Source organism: Canis aureus, chromosome 32 (assembly GCF_053574225.1).
Source record: "Canis aureus isolate CA01 chromosome 32, VMU_Caureus_v.1.0, whole genome shotgun sequence".
NCBI lineage: Eukaryota > Metazoa > Chordata > Mammalia > Carnivora > Canidae > Canis > Canis aureus.
The window spans coordinates 12267595-12295310 of NC_135642.1; the positions used below are offsets into that span (position 1 = coordinate 12267595).

At 53.0% G+C, this 27716-nt stretch overlaps 1 protein-coding gene and 1 long non-coding RNA gene across 4 annotated transcripts; both read left to right on the top strand.

The window, feature by feature from the left end:
• The first annotated feature begins 2748 nt into the window (after nt 1-2748).
• Nucleotides 2749-8233, top strand: LOC144303007 (uncharacterized). The gene is made up of 3 exons (XR_013370057.1): nt 2749-2770; nt 4898-4945; nt 6071-8233. It is a non-coding gene; the product is annotated as an uncharacterized LOC144303007 (long non-coding RNA).
• Nucleotides 8234-9327: 1094 nt separating this feature from the next.
• Nucleotides 9328-26604, top strand: DISP2 (dispatched RND transporter family member 2). 3 transcript variants are annotated; one of them, XR_013370054.1, is made up of 10 exons: nt 9328-9482; nt 9641-10142; nt 15844-16173; nt 16456-16485; nt 16634-16757; nt 17043-17158; nt 17337-17464; nt 17793-17890; nt 19398-25118; nt 25451-26604. XR_013370054.1 is itself a non-coding variant. In XM_077880617.1 (9 exons), the coding sequence occupies exons 2-9, from the start codon at nt 10018-10020 to the stop codon at nt 22656-22658; spliced, it is 4212 nt and encodes a 1403-aa protein (XP_077736743.1). In that variant the 5' UTR covers nt 9328-9482; nt 9641-10017; the 3' UTR covers nt 22659-26604. The 3 variants fall into 3 exon arrangements, 1 of the variants encoding a protein (XP_077736743.1); XR_013370055.1 differs by having other exon boundaries at nt 19398-22952; XM_077880617.1 differs by having other exon boundaries at nt 19398-26604.
• The last annotated feature ends 1112 nt before the right edge of the window (nt 26605-27716 follow it).

Sequence of the window (27716 nt, forward strand, 5' to 3'; positions counted from 1 at the left end):
AAACGGTGTAAAGATGCCTGGCTCTCCTGCTTCCCTCTCTACCCACAGGGAAGCCCAGGAGCAGGGCACCTTGCTGGCTCTGCTGCCAGGGATTCTGGGTCACAGCAAGTGACATCCTGCCTTCTCGGCCTTCACTGACAGCACCCTCCCTGAGACCCTCCACCCACAACCTACTGCTAAGGGAGATTCCCTTCCTCCATTCTCCTCCCTGAGCCCAGCTGCTACCCCCAGAAATGTCTCCTCTTGCTCCTCAGAGTCCTTTCTTCTCCACTTGTAACTTTCTGGCAGGGAAGATCACCTCTCTCAGCCAGACAGTAAGGCCAAGCACTCGGTGAACATTCACCCTCTCTAAGGGATCATACCCAAGGGAAGAGGGGACACACTCATGGTTGAGGCTCTGCTCACCCACATATTAGGGTTGGGCAGGAGAGAATCCATGCACATTATACTCTGCTATAAATTCACCCTGCCGTGGCCACCACTGCTATGGGCCTCCCCACCTGCTACAGGCCTCCTGCACCCCCTGCTCTGGCCACTCTGACAATCCTAGGTTCTCTGTCCATCCCATCAAGACAGGTCCACCACCTTCTTCTGCCCACAGCCTCCCACAGCCTGCCTTTAGGACTTGGATCTGATCTCAGACCCTGACTCCGGAGACGTTGAGAACAGAATCTGGAGCCCAGGGCTCTGGGCCCCCTCTGCACTCCTCAGCCCTTGCAACCCCATGGCGGGGGGGGGGGGGGTCCCTGAGGATACAGGCCTTCTCCTTTCACCTTCCTGCCAAAGGCTGGGGGGGTGGGGGTCATACCATCAGGGTCCCCGAATGGGAAAAGGTGGATTCCCAGAAGAATAGGGCTTACAGGGCTATGGAGGCGGGAGCATGGGTGGATGCAGGCAGTGCCATTCCCTCATGGGCTGGAGGGTGGGACACTGCAGGCACTACAACTCTGTCAACTTCCTGGGACTCCCTGCCCTCTGTGCCCTGGCGCCCTGAAGGCGCACAATTGTGCGCGTGATAGATTAATAACCCCCCACCTTCTCAAAGCCCTTTGCCCATGATGCTACCAGAGCAGGCTGGAATTTCTCTGAAGAGCATTCCAGAAAAGCAGGGAGAAGAGGCCCAGGCTCTGGATCAGGCGGTCCTGAATGGGCCTAACTATACATTGCCTGGGTGACTTCAGGCAAGTTTCTTAATTTCTCTGAGTCCTGGCTTTTTTTTTAATCTCATAAAAGAGGGGGAAATAAGAACACCTTTCTCCAGGAGCTGATATGAGATCATTGATAGTGTAAAGGCACCTGACACAGAAATATTTTCCTTTCTTGTCCACGATAGAAATAAAGGAGAATCACTTTTTCCTTCTCTCCATTTTCCAAATCAGTTTCTTTTTTTTATTTTTAAGATTTCTTTATGTGAGAAAGAAGCTCCTGAGCAAGTGAGGGAGGGCTGGGGGGGAGGGGCAGAGGCAGAGGGAGAAAATCTCAGATTCCCCACTGAGTACAGAGCCCACCAACATGGGGGCTTGATCTCATGACCCTGAGATCACCCTGAGATTGTGAACAGAGTTGAAATCAAGAGTAACCCATTGAGCCACCCAGGCACGCCTCAAATCATTTTCTTTCTTTTTTTTTTTTTTTTAAATAAGATTTTATTTACTTACTTGACAAAAAGAGCGTGTACACAGGGCAGGGAGTGCAGAGGGAGAGGGAGAAGCAGGCTCCCCACTGAGCAGGGAGCCTGATGTGGGGCTGGATCCCAGGACCCCAGAATCACGACCCGAGCTGAAGGCACTTAACCAATTTAACACTTAACCAACTAAACCACCCAGGCGCCCCTCAAATCATTTTCTGGTCTGGTTATGTTACTTCTGTTTTTACAGCTCTTAACAGAGACCAAATTGACATACCATAAACTGCACAAATAGTGCAATTTATTACATGCCATGTGTATACTCCATGAAACCATCACCACAATCAAGATAACGAATATACTCATCAAAACCCAGAGTGTCCTCGTGTCTCTTCTAATGGCTTCTTCTAGCTCCTCCCAATTCCTACCACATTATCCCCATGCAACCACTGATCTGATGTTGTTCACATTAACTAGAATTTTACATTTTAGAACTTTCTAGACATAATTATACACGGTATATTCCTTTTTTTAAAAGACTTTATTTATTTATTCATAGAGACAGAGAGAGAGAGAGGCAGAGACACAGGCAGAGGGAAAAAGCAGGCCCCATGCACCGGGAGCCCAACGTGGGACTCGATCCCCGGTCTCCAGGATCACGCCCTGGGCCAAAGGCAGGCGCCAAACCGCTGCGCCACCCAGGGATCCCCTTTTCTTTCTTTTTAAATCGGACATGTTACTTTTTAAAAATGAATGTAATGCAGTTCAGGTGCAGCCAGCCCAGCCAGGCTCTTTATCGGGAGGCCTGGCGACAGCAGGCTTCAGTTTTGCCAGCACTGGGAGCCCAACGGTTGCCTGCGAGGCTTGGGACCCTCCTTGGTTTTATGGCACCTCCTTCCCAGCCGGTTGGGGTAAAGGGTTGTTCCCCCTTCCCCCAAACCTGCTCCCTGCCCCTCACCCCCACACATCCTGCTTCCAGCTGCATTTTGCCCAGATAAAGGTTAGCCCATCCCCCCTGTTCCTCCACACCCTCTGCCCATGCCCCTCCCGGTGTACCCATCTCGCCCCTCCCCACCCTATACAAATACACCTGAGGGCAGACAGAGACTCCAACTTCTTCGGCTCCTTGCTCTGTGCTCTCAGGTAAGGCTCTGCTGCCAGGCCCGGGGACAGGGGCTCTCTGTGCAGGTGTGTTGTAGGTGTGTGTGGTTGTGCTTTCTCTATGTGTGCATGTGTACTGAATTCGAATCTATGCCTCTGTTTCTGCTTGTGTGGGTGTCATCCACCTGTGTGTGTTGCTTGAGCCTCTCATGAGCACGGTGTGGGTCTAAGTGCCATGTGCCCGTGGATCTGCACACGCACCTGCCCGCCTGCCCTGCCACCACTGCAGGCCATGCCCCGGTGCCTCTGCCAGGCCAGGCAGAGGGGCTCCCTGAGGGCCAAAGGGATCCAGGTGCGCAGGATCCTCTTCAGAGGGACCTTCACGCCAGCTCCTGCCCTTCAAGCGCCTTGGCCCGAATTGGGGAGAGAAAGTCCAAGGCTCGTCTTGTTTTTCCTGATTGAGATTTAATTGACAGAACATAATATTAGTTTCAGGTGTCCAGCAGTTTATACCTTTTGACCCCCCTGCACCCATTTTGCACCTCCACCCACCATCACCCTCTCCAGCCACCTGCCACTGGTCAGTTTTCTGTGTGTATGAGCTTGGGGACTTTTGAGGGGTTTTTGTTTGTTTTAGGGTTGTTTGTTTTTGTTTTTTGTTTTTTTTTTTAGATTCCACTTATAAGTGAGATCATATGGTATTTGTCTTTCTCTGATTTTCTTTGAATAAATACCCAGAAGTGGAACTGCTGGATCATGTGGTAGTTCTATTTTTAATTTTTGGAGGAACCTCCCTACTGTTTGCCGTAGTGGCTGCACCAGTTCACATTTCTACCAATAGTACATGATGGTTTCCTTCTCTCCACATCCTCACCAACACTGGTTATTTCTTTTTGAGAATAGCCATTCTGACAGGTGTTAAGTGACAACCTCATCATGATTTTGATTTGCATTTCCCTGATAATGAGGGTTGTTCAGCATCTTTTCATGTACCTGTTGGCCATCTGTATGCCTTTCTTGAAAAAATGTCTACTCAGATCTGCTCATTTTTTAACTGGCTTGGATTTTTCCTCCTTCTTCCAACTTAACCAGGCTTAAGCTTTTCTTTATCACCCCCTTCCCTAACCCCAGCCTCAAGGATCTCTTCCAGACTCATTGCTCACTAGGGGAAAGATCAGGGGCCAGGAAGGACCATTGGCATAGCTCAGAGGCTGACCTCAGCTGAACATTTGTGGTACAAATAGAAGCCAACAAAAATGGGTGACTCAAGAGGTGCAAGGGGTTGAGTCTGTTGTATTAGGGATGTGTGTGTGTATGATCATTTGTGCTTGCACATTCAACAACCATGTGAGTGCCAGGGAGCCCTGATGTCAGGCATTTAGTCCTTTTGTCATATACTATAGTCTGACTTAGGAGTCAGAAAAAAAACGAATGTATTATATGTGCACAGGGTCCATTCTGGGTTGTTCATTGTGACCTATGTGCCAGCCCCAAGCAAGACAAAGCCAGCCTTGGCACCAAGGCACATCAGCAGCTCCATCCAATGAGAGTACACTTGTTGGAGAATGGCAAACTGGCTCAGGCCCCAAGCCTCCCACCAAGTTCCAACTCTAGTGGGAGGAGGTAGGAACAGGCAGCTAGGGCCCTGGAAGGCTTTCAGTTCACTTGTGCTGAATCCCCCAGAGGCCCTTACAACCCCAACCTGCTCTTCTCTGTTCTGGGTACACTGTTCTCTCCAAGGCTCCCTTCCCTCCTTTATCCCAGGTGTCTACACAGGGATAAGAATCTATAGGGACTGGGTACCATGGTCTGGCACGTGGTAGGCATATGTGAATAATTAACATGACCGACATTGACCAAGGAGAATTGAGTTATATACATGATTGTGAGTTAGGGGTGGTCCAGGGGGTCAAATATGAGGGTGTGGGATTCAGGGGCCAGTGCATGATACTCTTCATGTCCCCCTCTAGTCACCATTTGGGTGAACCCACTGTGTCAACACCCATGTCTGGCACCTACTCAGTGCCCAGCTCCATACTGGGTACCCAGCTAAGTCAGAGGGGGCACTTTTATTCCTTGAAGGGGCTATTTGTATACATCCCTTGGAGGGAAGAAGGAGAGACGGAGGTTTAGATTACAGCAAACTAAACTTGACCTGTTGAACCACAGGTGTTCCTTTTGTCACTCCCTGTGCTTGGCTGATAAACGTGGATCCAGGTAAGTGCTGTGGCTGGGAGGCTGTGGGGTGAAGAAGGAAGGAGAGAGGTGAGGGCAGAGGCAATCAGTCAGCCATATCTACTGCATGCCAAGAATGTGTGTTTGTGTGAAGGTCTGGAGGGTTCTGAAAGGAAAACAATTTCTTATATTTTACGCAATACTTTACAGTTTAGGAAACATGCTCATACATCCTTCATCTCACTAGATCTTCACTTCAGGAGTAAAACAGACAGGTGCTTCTCCCATTGTATACATGAGGCCCAGGGAAATTAAGGGTCATGCTCAGGATAGGGCTGTGGAGATATGGAAGGTCTGGAGCTCAGAACTCAGCTCTTGCCAGCTATGCCCTTGGCTCCCTTCAAAAGGAACAAAAGACTATTCTGGGCCTCAAGAAATAGAAATATCATTAAGGAGATGATTCCCACCAATGGATCACTTCAGAACAGCCAGGACCACTCAGATTGGTTACTGCAGAATGAACCCACTGGACCCATAGAGGGCAAGCAGAGCGGCAGGATGGCCCAACATAAGCATACTTTCTGCAGGAAGGCACACAGAACGGAGCAAGAAAGATGTCCAAGTGGCAGAAGACATGAGCAAAGGCTGAGCTGAGACCAGAAGGTCATAAGCAGGAACCCACAAAGAGCTGAGGGTCTGAGCAGACATTGGGTTGGAAAAAGTAGGATTTGGGGAAGGGGGTGGATGGGGAGGCAGGGCGGGGCCCGTCTGGAGGTGGAAGCAAAAGAACCAGAATTCGATTCACCACTGTGGAGTGCCTCCCTTAGTGTCATGGAATTTGGTCAAGGTTGAGAGGGCAGACAGCTAGCTGCCAGCCTGGGGATAAGAACCCTCACTCCTTCACTGTACCCTGGAAGTCTCAGCCAGCTCTTGTCCAAACAGGGTTGCACAACTAAGCTTTGTACTGACTTTCCATATATCTGTATCTGTTGTTGAGAGAAGGAATGATTGTCAGGCCGGTGACCAAGTCTGAGGAGCCTCTGCAGGGCTTGGCCGTGGGGGTGGGGCAGGGTTTGGTGGCCACAAAATCGGCACCAGGGACAGGACAAGTATCTCACTGCAGAACCAAATGACCAAAGCTGCTTTTTCTCCTTTCCTCTCCCACAGGTCCAAAGGTAGGAAAGCTCTCCAGCTGCCTCCCCTTTCTCCGCCCCCAACTGCCAACTGCTGTGTCCTCCACAGCTCCAGCCCCCTTCCTAGACCTTCAGGCAGCAGCAGTGACCTTCCTGAAATGGAAAGTAGGGAGCAGGGTTGGTCATCAGCCCCATGGGCAGGCAGGCAGGGGCGCGACAGTGCTCCTCCACCCCCTGCCGGCTGCAGCCTTCTCCTGGGCTCCTCTCCTGTTTTCCCATCTGTCTCTCCCATTTCCTCACATCCCCTCCCTGTCTCAGCCTCTCTCCCGCTGCTTCCCCGCCTGTTCCATGCTTCTCTGCTTTCCTGGCTACCCCCACAGCCTATCTGGATGGTTGGCTTGCTCCCAAACCCCAACCACATTGCAGGCCCCAATGACCTGCCTCTGCTAGAGAAGGGAGGCTGCTCACCCCCCTTCCTCCATTGGCTACCACCAGCAGACCTGACTCCTAGACCTGGAACTAGCCCCACCATAAAAAGAGTCGTTGAAGGAAAGGTGGGCAGGATGGGAGGTGGCTGTTTGCAGGCATCACGGAGCCTGGATGCGGAAGGGGCTGCTCTGACACAGTCACAGTAAGGCCTCTGAGCCCTCCAGCCTGACTCTTCCTTTCCCATGCCAAGCCTTTATTGGGGCCTAGAAGGCAGAAGCTGAGGGGTTGGGGCGATCCCGATCCCTGCTCCCTCAGGGCTGCCCCAGTGCCCCAGCACCAGAAGCAAGGTGGTTGGTGTCTCCTCTTCCCTGGGCCTGTGGCAAGAGACAAAGAAATTCCTCTGGCCTTGGGGCCTCAGGAATTGTTCCAGCAAAGACAGAAGATTAAGCCACACTCTTTCGGCCTCTCTGACTGAGGCAGGAAAGCCTTGATTTTACTATTTTTATTCTTCCTGGTTTCTTGAGTCTAGCACCTGCTCAGGGACAGGCATGGGCTCCCACATGCTCCTACTATCACGTATACACAAGCACGCACATACACCTACATGCATGTATGTGTGCAAAGCAGGCATGTGTGTGTACCCACCCATGCACGTGTACATAACACAACTATTTGTATGGAAATGAGCATACACCCTTGTACCTACACACACACACTCTCCCTCCTATAAGGAACATGCACATCTTCACCTTGCTACCTCCTACTTTTAGTCTCCTCCCACTCTTGAGCTACCTCCTTTGTCCTCCTCCTCCTACCCCTCTCCTCCTCCCCATCCCCCTCTCCTCCTCTTCTTCCTCAGCTCCTACATTCTCCCCTAACCCTGCCTCTTGTCGCCTCCTTGCTCCTAGCTCTCAGTGAGCTCCTTCACAGCCTCCCCCAGCCCTACCCTCACTTGTGAGTAGTTAGCCTGCAGTTCCTAGCCTGGCAAAATCTCTAATGACTCTGTAAGGGTTCCTGGGTGAGAAAAAGGAGAAGAAAACATAATTCTGTTCCTTAGTTACAGATGAAATAAACCAGAGTTCAGGGAGTAGGAGTCCTATCTTGGCTCAAGGAATGGAAACCAGTGAATCTAGGTTCTTCCACTTTTGTCTGCTTAGTGCTCTAGCTTTATCACTTGCTATCCCTGCCTCCCAGCTCTCCACCACCATCCCCTGCTAGTGCCCAGGAATCCAGACTCCTCTATAATAGAAGGTGAAAGGAAGGGAGTGAAAGAAGGAAGTTGATCTCAGGCAAGACTGGCACTGACCTCTTACTCTAACATTGTTCATTTGGCTTTCCACAGGGTGGCCATGGCCCAGGGCATGGTCCTGGGGGGCACCACCCGCCAGGGCCCGGTGGGCACCCCCCTGGCCATGGCCCAGGGCATGGTCCTGGGGGGCACCACCCGCCAGGGCCCGGTGGGCACCCCCCTGGCCATGGTCCAGGGCCCTGTGCACCCCCACCCGGCCATGGCCCAGAGCCCTGTGTGCCCCAACCTCGCCCACCTCACTAAGGAAGCAGAAGAAAGAGGACACAAGAATGGGGAGCCTGCTGACCTGTCATGGGGCCTGACCAGAATCTTCTCTTCCTAATAAATAGCCTCTTAGAGGCCATGTTTTACCCTTAAAGAGCCTGTCTTCCTTCATATCCAACTTGGTACCCAGGGGGCCTGATGGTCTCTGAGTTCCTTAGTTATAAAATATAAATGCTCAGCCAGGCATTCTCAGAAGCTTGACTCAAGTGGTGCCCATAGCATATGGTTATAATAAGACCACCACTCCTTTCCTTTTCACCTCTCCCATCAAACAGCCTCAACTGTGTCCTTATCACTTTAACCCCATCATATATACCTGGACCCAATGGGCCTTCCAAGGTTCCGTCTAGATGCCTCACTCTATAGATCAAAAGCCTTCAATGGATCCTAACTCTCCAGACGTATTTCTCATCATTCCCTAAAAAGAGGCACTGAACTTTTCAGCCTCTTTAGCTTTGCTATTTCACCACCACCACCACCACCCCCTTCCCCACCCAGATCAAGAATACCTTCCCTCTCAGCCAGCTAAAGCTCTACCATCAATAATGAAGAGTTCCCTAAAGCCCATTTAGGAAGAGAGAGGTCCTCTGTGTACACTGCCCCCACCCTGTAGTTTGCATCAACCACCACACAGGCCTGATCACAGCCTACTCAGTCAGCATCAATCTATTGGCTGGCCTTTTGTATCTTCAGTCAAACTGAAGCCTCAGCCCAACAGCCAAAGCTACTGCAGGCAGGCCCACCACTCCTACACCTTCCTCTAGATTTTCCCATCTAGTGACCTATGCCTTGCATAGAGTGATATTTGCGCATACAGTGATATTAGGGATACCTATATTCTAAATGCTTGTCGGTTCTGACTCTTCCCAGCCCCATCCCTCAGCCATGGCACCTCCCTGCACATACAGCCAGCCTGCTTGCTGTGAAACCCCTTCCATGCAAATCCTACATCAGGAACCCTCTCCACTTCTCAACTCCCAGTCGTCTCACCCTACCCATATCTATTCTCGCCCTCTAGCCAGGCCTGTTCCAGGCCCATCACCCACTCCCCTTCCCCACAGCCGTTCCCTGATGATAGAGCAACAAGTTTTCTTTTTTTTTTTTAATATTTATTTATTTATGATAGTCACATCACACAGAGAGAGAGAGGCAGAGACACAGGCAGAAGGAGAAGCAGGCTCCATGCACCGGGAGCCCGATGTGGGATTCGATCCCGGGTCTCCAGGATCACGCCCTGGGCCAAAGGCAGGCGCTAAACCGCTGCGCCACCCAGGGATCCCAGCAACAAGTTTTCTAAAGTGAGTGGCTATTGGGTACCTCCCAGGCTGAAGAGGGATAGAACTGTGAATTCTCTCTCTTCCCACAGCCCATACACCACGCTTGAATAAAAGAAGCCAGGCTCCAAAGCGGACGGGTACAAACCCAGGTCCAGGTCCAGACAAATGTGAGGACAGACCCAACTTGAACAGTGTCTAGTCCCATTGGGGAGGAGGAGGTTGCTGGGCAAAGCTGAGGGAAATGTGGGACTTAGGTCGCCCGACCTCTCAACCCTTGCTCCCTGCACAGTGAAGTGCCGGTGTGGAAGTTTCTCCCTCTTTCCAGCTGGAAGAGCGCGTTTCAAGCAGCGAGGCTCTCTGCACGGTGCCTGGAGTCGCACTTCCTGGTCTCTTACGGGAAGATCGACGTCCCCCTGGGAAAGGCCAGCCAGACTCCTAACAGCAGCTCTCGGACCCGGCCTGCGTAGAGGGGCCCACCACTACCAACCCCACACCACTACCAACCCCACCGTCTCGAAGACCGCAAGCCTCCAGCGCTGGGCGTCCGCGCCGCAGGGAGCCTCTGTCCCCGCCCCCCGGTGCCGCGCCCATTGGCTGGGCCCCTCGTCGGCCACGCCCAGCGATCTGTCCGACGCATGCGCGGGAGCCCGCCGCCGCCGCCGCTTCAGCACCAGCGCCCGGACAGCGGCGCCGCCCACGGGCATGGACGCGGGTAGCGGCAGCAGCAGCGGCGGTCCGGCTCCCGGTCCGGCTCCCGGCCCGGGTCCGGAAGGGGAGCAGCGGCCCAAGGGGGAGCCCTTGGCCTCAGACGGCAGCTCCCCGGACAGGTAGGGCGGACGGCTCCGCAGACCCAGCTCGCAGACCCTGCCAGCACCCGCGCCCCAGGTATCCCCGTAGCCGCCATATGTCTCCCTCATTCATTCCCCAGCCCCTCCCAGAGCTCCTGCCAGCGCCTCCGAGCTACCGGCCCCCTGACCACGCCCGCATTCTACCGGGTCAGTTTTCTCTCCCCCTGATACCCCCTACTGTCAGTCCCCACCACCCTCACCGCCCCAGTACCTGCCCCACTCACTGTTCCTACCTTACTTCTTAAGACCCGGGGTCGGGGGTGGGGAGTTCCTCCGGTTCCTCCTCCTGAGCCCCTCCCTCTAGGCCCTGCCCCCGCATCTTCTCAGGAAGCCCCAAGCCCGCGGCGACCTCAGTCTGAGTTCCAGCTTGTCAGTGTGCTCAAAGGTGCGCGGACGGCATGGACGGGAGGATCCCCAAGGTGTGTGTCCTGGGGAGGGCAGGCACTTGCCGCCACGCCAGGGACTGTCTTTGTCCATCACCGTCCCTCTCCAGTCAACCTCCATGGCCGGCTGCGCACGTGTCGGCTTGAGTCCCCGCATGTGGCAGCTATGGGCACTCGCTAGAAGTGCAAGGGTGGGCTGGCTCTGAGGCTCAGGCTGCAGTCAGTACCATCCCTGAAGGAGTTCCAGGCTGGCAGGACCGGAGGAGCACCTCACTCAGGGCCCAGATCTTGGTGCCTCTCCTCCACCTTCCTCCATATGTGTGAGGGAACAGCCCAGCCAGGTAGCAATATGGCGCAATTTCTGTGCCCCGCCTGGTCTGCCACCCTCAGAATCCCTCCCCTGACATGACACTGCCTCTCCCTCTCCTGCCTGGACTGAAATAAGAGGCTTTCTTTGGGGGCAAGAAAGCAGAGATGAACATATCTCTACAGTGCCCCAGTTGTAATGTACATTCTATACCTCAGACCAAAGAGGAGGCCCCACAAGTAGAGAAAAATGTTTTCTTCCCTCTATTGTTAACACATCGGTCTGGATAGAGTTAGCCAGACTCTGTCACTCTGAAAGGCACAGAGCTTTCTTCAAGGGAGTGAGACACAGGATGGATGCATTCCCTGGACCAGAGGGCTACCTGGGTCTACTGACTGACCAAAGAGCAAGGGATGAGCAAGGCAGGGACAGGACAGGGCAGAGTAGGAGCTTGGGACCAGGAATATCCCTAGAAGGAGATGGAGAGTCCTTTGCTGCCTTGGATATTTCATCAGGGATATGCCTTGTCTGGTCTGACCATTTCCCCTGCACATGGGGGTCATTCTTGGGAACAGGAACCACTTGCTCTCCTTCAGCAGCTCTCTGGGACCTCTGGCTTCTCTATGGACTTCTCCAGAGACCCTGGACACTAATCAGGCAAAGGTAGACAGTTCAAATCAAGAAATATAAATATGTTCCTGCTGAGCTAAGTAATACTCCGGGGACAGATAGTGAATAGAACAGTGAATGGAACCCACATGGTTCTTTACTAATTGATTGACTCCAGCGCAATTTGAAATAGTTCATTCTCTGGTTTTTAAAATTATCTTTTTATTTTCCTAGTGGCATGAAATGCTCCCTCATCTGTCTTGGCCTCTCTGTGGAATCACATGGATGTCCATATTGCTATGTGTCTGTGGCCCTGGGGTGCAGTTAAGGCACATGTACATTTACCTCTCATGGGTCTCCCAGTGGGGGCTCTGTGTCTGGGGCCCTGTCAGCCAGACCCTGGCTGCTTTAGCTTTGGCCACTTGAGGAAACCTGTGTCACCACTTTCCATCCCCCTGCTTGCCTGCCCCAGTCACTTGGGTTATAGACCAGCCTAAGTTCCTCACACTTGTCAGAGCCATAGAACTGAAGGGGTAAGAATGAAAGCCCCCTGGGAAGAAAGCAAGACCTGGGGTGTTTAATTTGTATTATTATTATGTCTCCTGAGAACAGAGGGCAGCAGGAGCTGGCAGGAGAAAGCTTTTATTCTCAAAAGAGTTTAGCTCTTCTCCTTGGTGGTGGTGGTGGGGGGGGGGGGCGGGGGTTGAGACAAAGGCCCAATTTCACAGCAGCTGGGATGTGGAAGGTTTCAAATTCTGCCACATTGACAATGTTGGGCACCATCAAGAAGGATGAGATTTGGGAGCAACTGATCTTAGGTCCCTGGAGAAGGATAAGAGGGGTTGAAAAGAAGGGGCTGGGGCCAGGGAGACCCCAGTAGAAGCAAACCAATGGTAAAAGGCTGTAATCCTTGTTGAACAGAAGCCAGCTAAAGAACAGCGTAGGCTTATGAGCTTTGGTGGACTGGTTAAGGGGGTGCTTTTTTTTCTCCTCCAGCACCCCCATAGTGCTAGCTACCCTTAATGGAAAAAAAAAAAAAAAAAGCAGTCCAAGTGGAGCAGGTGAGGAGCCTGGCTCCTAAGCAAAGCCCAGTACTCAGTCAGTGCTCTAAGGCCATGAGTAGCTGGAATAGACACCCTGGCTGCTCCACCCTCCTGACCCCTGGAATGCAGGCTTTGCTTCAAAGAAGTAGACCAATGGGTGTCTGGCTGGCTGGTCAGTGGAGCATGCGACTCTTGGTCTCAGGGTTGTGAATTTGAGCCCCACCTTGGGTGTAGAGATTACTTAAAAAATAAAATCCTGGGGCACCTAGGTGGCTCAGTCAGTTAAGTATCCAACTCTTGATCTCAGCTCAGGTCTTGACCTCAGGATGGTGAGTTCAAGCCCCATGTTGGGCTCCACACCCTACTTTAAAAAATAAATATTTAATTAAATAATTAAATCTTGGGGTGCCTGTGTGACTCAGCCAGTTAAGCATCCAATTCTTGATTTCTGCTCAGTTCATGACCTCAAGGTTGTAAGATCAAGCCCTGCATGGGGCTCAGTAGGCAGGGAGCCTACTTAAGATTCTCTCTCTCCCTCTTCCTCTGCCCCTCTCTTCCCACCATGCTCATTCTCTCTCTCTCTCTCAAAATAAAATGAAATAAAATATCTAAAAATAATAAATCAATAAAGGACAGACCAAGACTAATGGGTCATTTTCATGTCTTCAGGATAACCCAGACCAAGAGTGGTGCCCAGCGTGTGTAGGTGCTCAAAAAAGACCTGCAGAACAAAAACCTTAAAGAAGTAAATGTCCACACTTATGCACATAAACCCAGACCATTCATATAGCTTTTCTTCAGCCCATGGGGATGGGCCAATAAGGTATTTTATTTGCCAGGACACTGGTTGCTATATCAAATTTATGGGTCATCTGAGGTTTTGCTTTTTTTTTTTAAGATTTTATTTATTTATTCATGAGAGACACAGAGAGAGAAAGAGAGAGAAGCAGGCTCCACGCAGGGAGCCCGATGTGGGACTCGATCCCGGGACTCGAAGATCACACCCTGAGCCAAAAGCAGGTGCTTAACTGCTGAGCCACCCAGGAGTCCCTGAGGTCTTGCTTTAGAACAACTTTGGTCAAATTCCTATTTTTCTAAATGTTGAGTTAATTAAAAAATAAGTATCAGTGATTTAAATCATGAGTTCAAATTCTGATGCAGCTTTTGAATAAAAGAAAGTATTTATAATTATATATGTAGTGAGATTCTCAAGGTGTGAGAAGTTCTAAAATGGAGATCTATTATCTGAGGTGCCTAGAGAGGTCAAATTGTAAATATAAATATACTTCTTTTTTTTTTTTTAAGATTTTACTTATTTATTCATGAGAGAGAGATAGGCAGAGACACAGGCAGAGGGAGAAGCAGGCCCCATGCAGGGAGCCTGATGTGGGACTCAGTTCCGGGTCTCCAGGATCATTCCCTGGGCTGAAGGCCACCCGGGGCCACCCTAAATATACTTCTTAAACTACATGCTCCCTGTAGCACTGAGTGCAAGAACAGGCAGGAAAGCAAATGTGTCTTCCACATTCCAGGCTCCATGGCAGGCATGTCATGTATGTTAAACCAGTTAATTCCTGTACCAAACCTGAGAAGAGGCATGATCATTATACTCTTACTCAATAGACAAGGATACCAGCACTCCAAGAATTGTGTGTCTTTCCCAAGGCCCCAGAGCTACAGGATAATAGAGCCAGGAGCCCACCTCCCCATTTTGCTCTCAGCATAAGGGTCATTTCTTCCCACACTGCTATGCCACCAGCCATCCTTCTGGGAGGAAGAGGAAGAGCTGCCTATTCTTTCCAGTTCCTCTACTCAGTTTCTGGGCAAAAACCAGCCTCTCTGGACAATGTCTACCTCACACCATGGCTGGGGGGCCCCTGGGTGGCTCAGTGGTTGAGTGTCTGCCTTTGGCTCAGGTTGTGATCCCAGGATCCTGGGATCAAGTCCTGCATCAGGCTCCTCGCAAGGAACCTGCTTCTCCCTCTGCCTGTGTCTCTGCCTCTCTCAGGAACTTGGTTCTATGGCCATCTACTCCTGTCCTAGGTATGGCAATCCTGCCCCTGAGTGGGACTCCGCCTCCCCCACCCCACCCCCGCCGCACCCAAGGAGTGAGGCTGGGTTCATGCACTGAATACTGCCCTCATGAGTAATTTTGAAAGAAGTATCTATTGCCAACTCCTCTTTGGCAAGTTCTTTTGGGGTCCCGACTCCCTCTCCCAGCTCTGCACACTCTTGCAAAGCAAGACCTTCTGCCCCATGGCCCAAGGGTGGTGGAAGGGCAGAACTTGCTTCCGCTAAACCTTCCCTGACTACCCTCACCCCTGTCAAAGTTGGGCCTTCCTCTGGGCTCCTTCAGCCCTCTGTGACTTCCTGTCTCACAACACTCAACATGCAGGACTGTTGTCAACATCTCCCACCTACTATGAGTGCCTAGAAGACAAAGATGAAACTTACTCATCCCAGCGCCACCATTAGTAGCCCATCTAGTGCTCAGTAGTCACCCAACAAACATTCCTTGGGCACCTTCTGAGTGCAGGGCACTGTTCAAGGCACTAGGGCTACAGAGGTGAACAAAGGCATGGGGCCCTGCTCTCCCAGAGCTCACATTCCACACAAGAAGCAGACAGTAAACATGACCACTGTATAATGTCCGGTTGTGGCAAATGCTGTGAAGAAATACGAAGCAGGGTAGCAGGGTAGAGAGCTGGCAGGTGCTTATTTAGAAAGGGTAGCCAGGGAAGGCTTCTCTTAGAAGAAGGTGGTAGTTGAACTGAGACTAAAGGGAGGCTGTGAGCCATGCAGTTATCTTGGGGGAAAGCATGCTGAGGTGACAGAGGAGAAAGTTCAAAGGCTCTAAGGTGGGAACAAGATTGCCGGAGGCACTCAACAAACATCTGCCATGAGAATGAGCAGGGGATAGCCCCAGAAAGAGCTCAAGACTGCAAGTCAGACTGGGTTTAAGGCCCCGCTCTTCATGTCTTGCTGAACCTATTTTCACATCTATAGAACAAGGAAAGTATTTCCCCTGTAGGGTTTTTGCGAGGAGTACATAAGATCACATATGTAAAAGCACAGTGTCTGGCATGTAGCAGGCTGCCAATATTGTTTTCAGAGCATATGGACAGATGAGGGAAGGAGACAATGGTGCCGAGAGGTAGGGCTGGGAATGGATCGCTAGAGGCTGCACCCTCCTCACCTCTTCCCCAGGACTAATAAGCCAAACAACCCTGAGTCCCCCTGCCCCGTCTCTTGTCTCAGCCTACTGAACAATGCTGGGGCATGAGGTGGCCCACCCCCACCCCCTCTAACCCCATCACCCTTGTCTCCTCTCTCCCCAGGTCCCAGAGCAAGGCCGTGGCCTCTGAGGCAAGCCCAGAGAAAAGCTGCTGCCCCCACAGTGGCCCCCTTGAGGACCCTTCTAGTTCTTCAGAACCCCCACCAGCAACTTCCACCCTCCAGCCTGTGCGCCCGACCAGCCCCTTGGCCCCTGCACACTTCACCTATCCCCGGGCACCACAGGAATACCGGGGGGACAGTTCCCTGCCGGGGCTTGGGGACCGGGCAGCTCTCTGTTCCCATGGCTCTAGCCTCAGTCCTTCCCCAGCCCCCTCACAGCGAGATGGGGCCTGGAAGCCACCATCTGTGCAGCACCATGTGGTCAGCGTCAGGTAAGGAGGGGTCCCGCAGCCTGCAAACTCCCACTGGAAGATGAGGCCGGGCTTAAAAGTGGGGTGAGCCCCCCCGGCTCTGGACTCCTTCATTAAAAGGCAGCCCAGGATGTCCCATGCCTCTGATGGAGGAGGCAGCCTGGATGGAAGAGGCAGTAAGGGTTGGAGCTTGGGAGTAGAACAGCCTGAAAGCGTTAGTACCATTTTCCTCAGTCCCCACACCCTACCACCCATCCTACAAGAGGGCTCTGACAAGCAAGTGTCTTTTCTTCCCTTCCACAGGCAGGAACGGGCCTTCCGGATGCCAAAGAGGTAGGCCTGGGCCTTCTGTGGCCCCCTAGGCGTGACTAGGCTGGTGCCAAGTTTGGCCCTATCACCCCTTTTTGGTGACTCCGAAGCTCACCACACCCTGCTACCACACCTAATACCAATTCCTGTGGCTTCTCTTCCTCTTTCCCAGCTATTCCCAGCTGATTGCCGAGTGGCCAGTGGCTGTGCTGCTGCTGTGTCTGGCTGTCATCCTCCTCTGCACGTTAGCCGGACTGTTGGGGGACCGGCTGCCTGACTTCTCTAAGCCCTTGCTGGTAAGAGGCTAAGGGGAGGGACAGGGACCCCCATGCCTGGCCACCTCAGCTCTGTCTGGGGCAGAAAGTTGGAGCAACCCAGATGGAGATGGGAAGGCAATGGTGGGCTCTTGACCCCTAGAGAGCATTACAGAGATAATATAGAGGTAATGCTCTCGTCCAACAATCCAGAAAGGTGGGCTGGCCTTCCCTGCTCCAGGGACCCAAAGGGGCAGAGCCAAGAAGGGCCAGATGGAGCAATCCTCCTTCTGCCCACCTGATCTTCTCTGTCCTCCCCTCCTGCAGGGATTTGAGCCTCGAGACACAGACGTTGGGCGCAAGCTAGTAGTCTGGAGAGCACTGCAAACCCTCACAGGCCCCAGGAAGCTGCTTTCTCTCTCTCCAGACCTTGAGCAGAACAGGTAGTGGGTTTCCATCTTTCCACAGTTGAAGGGAAAGGGGGAGAGAGATAGGGCATTGGGTGACCTCCCCAGATGCAGATTAGAGGGATTTGCTGAGGTCCCCTGGGAAGTGGTGTCTGACCTCCTCTGAGCCCCCATCCCTTGATGGTGCCTGGCATAGCTTTTCTCTCTACCTCAGCTCAAACCTCCATACCACTCTGAGCCCCACACCCTGGAGCAGTGCCCAGGAGGGCTTAATCCGGCCTCGAAGAATGGTGGAGCCCTTGGAGGACAGAGGGCAGGACAGCTTCTTCTGTGGCCCACCTGGTAAGCTGCAACCGGCCAGTTCCTGCCTTTAATGGTGGTCCCCATCACACCTACTAGAACAGAGGGGCCCAGGAGAACAAATCTGGGCAGACAGAAAAGGAAGGAGGCCGCTGGCCATGTTCAAGCCAAGAAAGTTGGGTTACAGTTGGGAGGCTAAGGTAGGTCTCGGGGGCTGGGTTGGGGGCAGGGCCCCAGATAGGGCAGCTAGGCACACCTTTCAGACCTCTGGGGATCTGAATGAACCTCATATGGCCCTGGGTAAGCAACTTCCCTCTGGTGGGCCCAGGACCTGATGCCAAAGAACTGAACTCTGGGGGGTGTGTTGCAGAGAAGAGCTATGCACAGCTGGTGTTCATGTCCACCTCAGCGGGCAGCCTATGGAACCTGCACGCCATCCATTCCATGTGTCGAATGGAACAGGACCAGGTGAGCTGATGGAGGGGGAGGTGCTAGGGGTTGGGAGGGGCAGGGGCCATAAGGACCTCAGGGACCTAATCCCAGGAAATACAGCTGAGCCAGGACTGCCAGGGTGGACTGGGAAAAGAGTATTCCCTGCTTAGAAAATTATTCCAACCCTGTTGAAAGGCTCCAGACTGGGGTGGGGAAAAAAGAGTCACTGTCTTTAGAAAAGCCTAGACATAGCCAAGACACAGAGACTATGCAGAGCCTGGGATTTTCAAAATGTCCTGAAAAGGAGCCTCAAGAGCTGTTGAGGAGGCCCCACCCCCAGGCCCCCAGGTTCCATCAACCCAAGCAGTGCCAATCCCATCATGCTAACTGGAGAGCCATACAGCATAACATCTGAAGGAAGGTTTGCTGTGAAAAACAGTGTAAACAGCACGGAGTAGCCCCAGGCACTCCACACAAGTGTATCTGAAGTACCAAGACACTGGTTAGGAACATGTGTCCTGGAGTCAGATTCCTGAATTCAAGTCCCGTTCTTTTTTTTTTTTTTTTTTTTTTTTAAGATTTTATTGTTTATTTGAGAGAGAGCAGGGGTAGGACCAGAGGGAGAGGGACAAGCAGACTCCATGCTGAGCACAGAGCCCCACATGGAGGGGCTCAATCCCAGGACCCCAAGATCACAACTGAGCCAAAATCAAGAGTTGGACACTTAACCGAATGAGCCACCCAGGCACCCCAAGGCCAGTTCTAATACTCCCTAGCTGTGTGACGACTACAGGCATGTTCCTTAATGTCTCAATGCCTCGGGCTTTGTATATACAAAATACAGAAAATAATGGTACTTTTCTCATAAGGATGTTGTGACAATTAAACAAGATAGAACTTGCCATAATGACTGGCAATAGAAATCTCTCAATAAATGTTGCTATTGTCAGCATGATCTCAGGCCCAAGACCATAGAGCCAGTTGGTAGTGAAACAGAGCCTCTGATTCCCAGGCCAGTGCCCTCCAGAACTGTACCAGCTGTTGTAATGTGTTATGTCAACAGCAGGTGGGACAGAAAAGAAGGCATGAGGTCCGAAAAAGAAATAACCCTGTCCCTCAGAGGGTTTAAGCAGACCAGTGGACAGAAGGAGGGGGCAAAGGCTTGGCACCGGCCCTGACCCTGGAATGTTTTGGCTTCCACTTTTCCCACTGTTTGTTTCCAGTTCCTTGGACCCCTGACCCATCTGTGGCCGACACTTCCACTTCCACTCCCGGCTCAGGCAGTGCAGAATTGGGGTGCATGACCTGCAGGGGACTTAGGGCAGGACCTCAGGCAGTATTCCTGAGGCTCCTCTCTGGTAGAGTCAAGATGTAGCCAGGAACCAAATGCAGCTCTGAGACACACCATTTCTGCGGGACGATCAAGATGCCTCTCTGCCTCGGCCCTATAACCTGACAGGAGGTGAGAGGGCCTTGGACAGGGCTGTGGAAGCTGGGCCCCTGCCTTGCCCCTGAGCTCTCTCCTGCTGTGTGTGCCATACAGATCCGCTCCCATACCCACTTTGGGGCTCTGTGCCAGCGTACGGAAGCCAACAAGTGCTGCCCCAGCTGGTCCCTGGGCAACTATGTGGCCGTGCTCTCCAACCGCTCCTCCTGCCTGGACACAACTCAAGCGGATGCAGCCCGAACACTGGCCCTTCTGCGGGCCTGTGCCACCTACTACCACCGCGGTGCCCTGGTGCCCTCTTGTCTGGGCCCTGGGCAGGACAAACCCCCACACTGTGTCCAGGTTCCCACCAAGTGCTCCCGGAACAGTGCCATCTACCAACTCCTGCACTTTCTGTTGGACAGGGACTTCCTGAGTCCCCAGACGGCTGACTACCAGGTGCCCTCCCTCAAGTACAGCCTGCTCTTCCTGCCCACTCCGAAGGGTGCCTCCATGATGGGCATCTACCTGGACCGCCTGGCCACCCCCTGGGGGCTCTCTGACAATTACACATCCATCACTGGCATGGACCTGGGCCTCAAGCAGGAGCTGCTGAGGCACTACCTGGCCCAGGACACAGTGTACCCCTTGCTGGCCCTGGCTGCCATCTTCCTCAGCATCGCCCTCTACTTGCGCTCCCTCTTCCTCACACTCATGGTGCTGCTGGGGGTGCTGGGCTCCCTGCTGGTTGCCTTCTTCCTCTACCGAGTGGCCTTCCGCATGGCCTACTTCCCCTTCGTCAATCTGGCAGCCTTCGTCCTGCTCAGCAGCGTGTGCGCCAACCACACCCTCATCTTCTTCGACCTGTGGCGCCTCAGCAAGAGCCAGCTGCCCTCTGGGGGACTGGCCCAGCGGGTGGGCCGCACCATGCACCACTTCGGCTACCTGCTGCTGGTCTCGGGCCTAACCACAGCGGCGGCCTTCTATGCCAGCTACCTGAGCCGCCTGCCAGCCGTGCGCTGCTTCGCCCTCTACATGGGCACGGCCGTGCTGGCGCACCTGGCGCTCACGCTCGCCTGGCTGCCAGCCTCCGCCGTGCTCCACGAGCGCTACCTGGCACGCGGCTGTGCGTCCCGGGCGCAGGGCCAGCGGGGAGGCAGCGCCCCCCGGCGACTAGCGCTGGCCCTGCAGCGGCGGCTCCGAGGCCTTCGGCGGGCGGCGGCCAGCACCTCGCGCCTGCTCTTCCAGCGCCTCCTGCCCTGTGGGGTCATCAAGTTCCGCTACATCTGGATCTGCTGGTTCGCCGCGCTGGCGGCAGGGGGCGCCTACATCGCCGGCGTCAGCCCCCGCCTGCGGCTGCCCACCCTGCCGCCGCCCCGCGGCCAGGTCTTCCGGCCCAGCCACCCCTTTGAGCGCTTCGACGCTGAGTACCGCCAGCAGTTCCTGTTCGAGCGGCTGCCTCAGGGCGAGGGCGGCCACATGCCCGTGGTGCTGGTGTGGGGCATCCTGCCCGTGGACACCGGCGACCCGCTGGACCCTCGCAGCAACAGCTCCCTGGTGAGCGACCCTGCCTTCTCGGCGAGCGGTCCCGAGGCCCAGCGCTGGCTGCTGGCACTCTGCCACGCGGCCCGGAACCAGAGCTTCTTTGGAGCCCAGCCGGAGGGCTGGCCCACGCTGTGCTTCATGGAGGCCCTCCAGCGCTGGGTGGAGAGCCCGGGTTGTGCCCGCCTGGGGCCTGGCCTCTGCTGTGGCCACTCGGGCTTCCCTTGGGCACCCCAGCTTTTCCTGCACTGCCTCAAGATGATGGCTCTGGAGCAAGGCCCCAACAACACCCGAGACCTAGGACCCCGCTTCGATACCCACGGCAGCCTGGCTGCCCTGGTTCTGCAGTTCCAGACTAACTTCCAGTACAGTCCAGACTACAGCCAGACCCATCATTTCTACACTGAGGTCAGCCACTGGCTGGCAGCGGAGCTGGGGAGGGCACCTCCCGGCCTCCACCGAGGTTGGTTTACCAGCCATCTGGAGCTGTACAGCCTGCAGCACAGCCTGAGCACAGAACCTGCTGTGGTGCTGGGCCTGGCTCTGGCGCTGGCCTTTGCCACGCTGCTGCTGGGCACCTGGAACGTTCCACTTAGCCTGTTCTCCGTGGCAGCAGTGGCAGGCACCGTACTGCTCACAGTAGGGCTCCTGGTTCTCCTGGAATGGCAGCTCAACACTGCGGAAGCCCTCTTTCTCTCTGCTTCTGTGGGCCTCTCAGTAGACTTCACCGTCAACTACTGTATCTCTTATCACCTGTGCCCGCACCCTGATCGCCTGAGCCGCGTGGCCTTCTCACTGCGCCAGACCAGCTGTGCCACAGCAGTAGGGGCTGCAGCCCTGTTTGCGGCCGGTGTGCTCATGCTGCCCGCAACAGTGCTGCTCTATCGCAAGCTGGGCATTGTCATTATGATGGTCAAGTGTGTCAGCTGCGGCTTTGCCAGCTTCTTCTTCCAATCTCTGTGCTGTTTCTTTGGGCCAGAGAAGAACTGTGGGCAGATCCTCTGGCCTTGCGCCCACCTGCCATGGGATGCTGGAACTGGGGAGCCAAGTGGGGAGAAGGCTGGCCGCCCACGATCAGGGCCAGTGGGAGGGGCGCCGGGATCCTGCTCAGAACAGTACGAGCTACAGCCCCTTGCCCGGCGCCGGAGCCCCAGCTTTGACACCAGCACGGCCACTAGCAAACTGTCCCACCGGCCCTCAGTACTCTCAGAGGATCTACAGCTGCATGATGGCCCCTGCTGCCCCCGGCCCCCACTGGCCCCGGCCTCCCCAAGGGAGCTGTTCCTGGACCACCAGGCAGTCTTCAGCCAGTGCCCAGCCCTGCAGACCTCCTCTCCCTATAAGCAGGCTGGCCCCAGCCCCAAAACCCAAGGCAGGAAGGATTCCCCAATGCAGAAAGCTGAGCCTGTGCAGGCCTCACCAGAAGCTTCCACCCACTCTCCCAAACCCAAGGCTGTGGAGCCTCCCGATTGCCTCTGCTCCTCAGCCAGCACCCTGGAGGGGCTCAGTGTCTCTGATGAGACCTGCCTGAGCACCTCTGAGCCCAGCGCCCGAGTACCAGATTCTGTGGGTGCCTCCCCAGATGACCTGGATGAAACTGAGCAAACAGTACCCGAGCGGGGCCAGCTGAATGGGAAGCGGGACACCCTATGGCTGGCACTGAGGGAGACCGTGTACGACCCATCACTGCCTGCCTCCCACCAGAGCAGCTCATCCTGGAAGGGCCGTGGGGCACCAGGAGATGGCAGCCCTGTGGTGCTGCCCAACAGCCAGCCAGATCTGCCAGATGTTTGGCTCCGCAGGCCCAGCACCCACACTTCAGGCTACAGTAGCTGAGGGAGGCCGGATTAGGGCACAGAGCCGGTCAGAGGTGACCAGGCAGCCCAGACTGGAGCGGAATGGCATGCATCTCCCCACGTCGGCATGGAGAGGTTTCACCTCCGACCTGTGGATTTTAAACCCTGCCACATGTTTCAGCCTCGGTCCAGGCTGCTGCTTACTCTCCACACCCAGAGGATTCAGTGGGGAGGATCTTTGGAGAGAAATGTCACAAGCTCACGTCTCGTGGCTTGCTGAGGTCTCATCTGTCCCTGTAATGCCAACCAGGACCTCTTGGAGGGGGAAGGCCAGGTGTGTAGCTCCAGGTATTAGGGGTAGGCTGACCTGGCCCCCACGCCAACTGGGAGTAAGGAACCCAGTCCTTGGGACCCTGCCAGGGCACCTCTCCAACCAAAACAGCCCTGAGGAAACTCAGGAGCCTCCGGGACCTCACACCTTTCAGGGGCTCTTTATCAGGACACTTCCTTCTCTTTGGGGGTGCTTCTCTGGGCCAGGATTAGGCCGAGGCCTCTTTCCTGAATGGCCCTACCCCATCACGCTCCCCAGTCTGACCAGAAATTTATCAAGGCTGGGCCGAGATGACTGCTGGGAATGAAGCAGGGGGAGGAGGGCCAGGCCTCAGAGTATCTCTAAATTGCAGGATAGTCCCTCACAGGGAGCCCCTCTGGCACAGGAAGAGTGCTCCCTCCTGTAAACAAACAATAAGAATCCTTTATATCCTGCACCTCTTAGTTTACAGAATTCTTTACTTGCATACCCATTGTCCCCTTGGACTCTCACCATTCACTACGGGGCAGCCTGCAATTAGCCAGGCCCTTATGCCCATAATTCATAGGTCAAGTCATTGAGAATAAGTAAGGTTAAATGATTTACCCACAGTCACAGAGCTTGTAAATGGGAGAGCAGGTTTCCTGGCTCCCTCCACCACTAGAACTCCCACTCTCCTGGCTACCTGCCCAAGGGACATTGCCTGTGGCTAACCTGCTGGTTCATCTCACCGGTGTCTCTGAGTACACTCCTACCCTTCCTCTCTTCAGATCTCCATCTCCAGACAGAGCTATACTCTGAGCAAGCCAGGAGTTGCTCTGCATCTGCTTTGTGCTTCCCTCCAGATCCACTGAGAACCTACCCACACTGGGGCATCATGGCTGATCTGATTTCCCAGGTTCAGGGCCAGGGGCATGCTTCTTCCATAGCCAGGGTATGGAGAGCCTCTTCCAGGAGAGGCACTGAAGGCAGAAGAGGTCCAACAGAATTCACTGAAGGCAGGAATTCAGGCCTGCCCTTTTGGGGAGTGTGTGAGTCTAAAACTATTCCCCAGGTCAGGGTCCCCAACTTCCTATGGACAAGTCTGTGGAGGTACTCGGCGGACCAACAGGTGACTCTTCCTCCCCAAAGCAGAGTCTCTCTGCAAGGTTTTATGCCATGTCAGAGCTCATGGCACTTGGAACAAGTTTAAACAGCCACTCTGATATGGTAGTACAAGGAGACAGAGGCACGGAAAGAACATTGAACATCTGCCCTCAGGGAGCTCCCACTCTATCTGGGGAAACAGCTCACACATATACACAGGGTCAGATGGGTCACTGATGGCACCATGCAGTGTGGGCAGAGGGCCAAATGCCTGTCACCATCAGAACTGCTGGAGGTCAAGTACCCAGGATGGGGAACCAGGAAGGCTTCCTGGAGGGGAGACAGCTTGAGCTTGCCTTCAGAAGTACAAGTGTCTCAGACTGTACCTCTGTGATCATTCATTCTAACAGTTTTCAAACTTGGTAGCCTTGGGACCCTTTCTTCAAAGAACCCTTGTGTGAAAACACAGTATATAAAACAGATTAAAAGCAGCTACTCTGGTGGGTGCCAGGTAAGGGTATACAGAGCCAGCTCAGCCTCACTTTCTACTATGCCTCACGGGGGCCCTGGGGAACCCCTCAAGTTCCTGGCAGCTCCACAGAATGTGGTGTGAAAACCACTGATCCAGGCCATTTTACAGATGAGGATCACAGAGGGAAAGGGATTTTTCTAGGGCCAAATAGTCTGTGACCAAGCTGGAGGCAAATTAAGAGGTGTTTTTGTTCTTTTTTTTTTTTTTTTTCTATATTGTTGAGACCTACCTCCCGCTCAAGTAGCCCCTGAGAAGTGGAGCAGAAACCCCAATGACACAGAGCTAAGACCACGGGCAGGAATGACAGGATACATCGGCTCCTTTACAGGTTAAGAAAATCAAACCCCTGACACCAGAAAGCAGAAGCAGTGACTAGGACTTAACTTGGACCTCTCCCCTGGGAGGTCTGCTGGGACTCTATCTTCATGTCTAAGTAGTTCCACCTCTCTGGCCTGGGGCTGCTCATCAGGGTCTTGGCTTCTCTACACCATGGACCATGTCCTTCTGTACCGCACAGCCAGGCCGAAAGAGCCTTGGTCTCATCTGGGACAGTCAGCCAGAGGGCGGACAAGGTGAGCCCTTCTTCCTGAGCATGAGCAGAAGTCTGGCCTTGACTCAAAAGAGAGACCAGAATCTTAGCTGCTTCTGAGCAGCTCACCAAGGCTCTTCTGCCCTGTATTGTGGGAGGGCAACAGGGGCCTGGACCACAAAAACCTGCTCCTCCACACCCTCTTTTGTGTCCTGCAAAGGGAGACATGTCATCTGGGACTGGAGCTTCAACACTTTCCCTGGACACAATCACCGAAATAAAAGAGAGAGTACATAGGGGTGGGTAGGGCAGGCATCAGGGATTTGGGTACACCCGAGGATCCTACTCAGAGATTTCTGGGTCCCATTCTTGCAGGTGACAGCCACAAAACCCTCATCAGGAAGACAGATGAGCCAGAGTAGCTGAGGTACTGACTGGATTTGTTCTGCATATCACTGGGCCCAAAAGACTGGAAGAACCCAGTGGTAATCTAAAACATCGCCTCACAGCTAGAGTGGCCCATACCAACAACAGGCAACCCATATCTATGGATCATCCAGCCTGTCTCGCTGGCCCCAATTTTGGAAAGCAGGATTGAAAACATTTCCAAACTCCTGTGAGTTCCAGCAGACCTATTCACTTTATTATTATCATTGGTGGTTCCAATGAGTATATGGCTGAGAAGCATGCTGAGGCAGGGGAAAACCAGTTAAAGCATTCACATATGCTCTGAATTCAAGGAACAGTCTCTTAACACTGAGACACTTTAAAATAGAACTACGTTAATACCCATTTGGGACTTAAGGTCATTTCCTTTATTTGTATCACAGATCCTTGAACTCACACTCAGAGTATGAGTACGTGTGCTGTACGTTTTTAAAATGTAACTTGGTATACTTTGTTACTATGGGAAAACGCATCCTTCCACAGCTGTGGCGCTTTGTTGACTGGCAGACTCTTGGATTTTAACTAGCACATGGCATATCTGATGCTATGATATTTAGGCAATATCCTAGCTTGAGCCTGATTCTGTCAGAGACATCTCACAAGAGATTTACAAACCAAACTTCCTCAGCCCCATCTAACTCATTCCATTCTTCTCCCATTGCATGACAGGAAAGGGAGGCAGGTGGGAGGTATCAGGAAAGAAGATTCATTGATTTACAACCTTCATCCGTTTATCTGGAGAGTTTCCGATCTTTTCTTCCATGGTGGCCTTATCTCAGCCTTTGATAATACATGTAGGCAATGACAAGCTCTCTGACACCCCATGCCATCCATCAAGATGCCATTTGCTGGGGGATAGAAAATACAGGCATTCTTCATCCTTTCCACCCACACTCTTGTTCGCAGGGACAATGATAACTCAAGGTCTGGAAGTGTTTATGCTTAAGAGAAGAAATTGTAACTCAGTTTAGTGGGAAGATGAGAAACAAAAGAAAGCCATTATGTGTTATGTAAATGATTGGTTGTCCAAAGCCACTCTGCTGAAAAGCCCTGGAAGGACCTTGATAAAATTATAATCACTATCAGGCCTCTGTGTGATTATTCAATTCTGTGCCTTTTTCATTTAAGAATTCAAATTCAAGGGGTACCTGGGTGGCTCAGTTGTTGCCCATCTGCCTTTGGCTCAAGTCATGATCCCAGGACCCTGAGACTGAGCCCCACATGAGGTTCCCTGCTCACACGGAGCTTGCTTCTCCCTCTCCTCCCTGCTTGTGCTCTCTCTCACTATCTCTCTCTCACACACAAATAAATAAATAAAATAATTTATTTATTTATTTATTTATTTATTTATTTATTTATTTATTTATGAGAGACACACAGAGAGAGAGAGAGAGAGAGAGAAAGAGAGAGAGGCAGAGACACAGGCAGAGGGAGAAGCAGGCTCCATGCAGGGAGCCTGATGTGGGACTCGATGCCGGGACTCCAGGATCACACCCTGAGCCAAAGGCAGATGCTCAACCGCTGAGCCACCCAGGCGTCCCCAAACAAATAAAATCTTGAAAGAAAGAAAGAAAGAAAGAAAGAAAGAAAGAAAGAAAGAAAGAAAGAAAGAAAGAAAGAAAGAAAGAGAAAGAAAGAAAGAAAGAAAGAAAGAAAGAAAGAAAGAAAGAAAGAAAGAAAGATAGATTAGAATTCAAATTCAAGAATGAGGGATCCCTGGGTGGCGCAGCGGTTTGGCGCCTGCCTTTGGCCCAGGGCGCGATCATAGAGACCGGGGATCGAATCCCACATCGGGCTCCCGGTGCATGGGAGCCTGCTTCTCCCTCTGCCTATGTCTCTGCCTCTCTCTCTCTTTCTCTCTCTGTGACTATCATAAATAAATAAATAATTAAAAAAAAAAAAAAAAAAACAAGAATGAAAGGTTGGGCAGCCCGGGTGGCTCGGCAGTTTAGCGCCGCCTTTAGCCTGATCCTGGAGACCCAGGATTGAGTCCCAGGTCGGGCTCCCTGTATGGACCCTGCTTCTCCCTCTGCCTGTGTCTCTGCCTGTGTGTGTGTGTGTGTGTGTGTGTGTGTGTGTGTGCCTCATGAATAAATAAATAAAATCTTAAAAAAAAAAAGAGTGAAAGGTTGAACAGGATGCATATTAATCACATTTGTTTGAACTGAAAGATGGCACCAGACTTTTCTGATAG

What these genes read in the sequence shown, in the direction of transcription:
- DISP2 (XM_077880617.1), top strand. Translation starts at nt 10,018, where the DNA reads ATGGACGCGGGTAGCGGCAGCAGCAGCGGCGGTCCGGCTCCCGGTCCG. An exon ending in ACTTCTCTAAGCCCTTGCTG is followed by an intron (nt 16,758 to 17,042) that starts GTAAGAGGCTAA and finishes CCCCTCCTGCAG; the next exon opens with GGATTTGAGCCTCGAGACAC. An exon ending in CCAGACCTTGAGCAGAACAG is followed by an intron (nt 17,159 to 17,336) that starts GTAGTGGGTTTC and finishes TCTCTACCTCAG; the next exon opens with CTCAAACCTCCATACCACTC.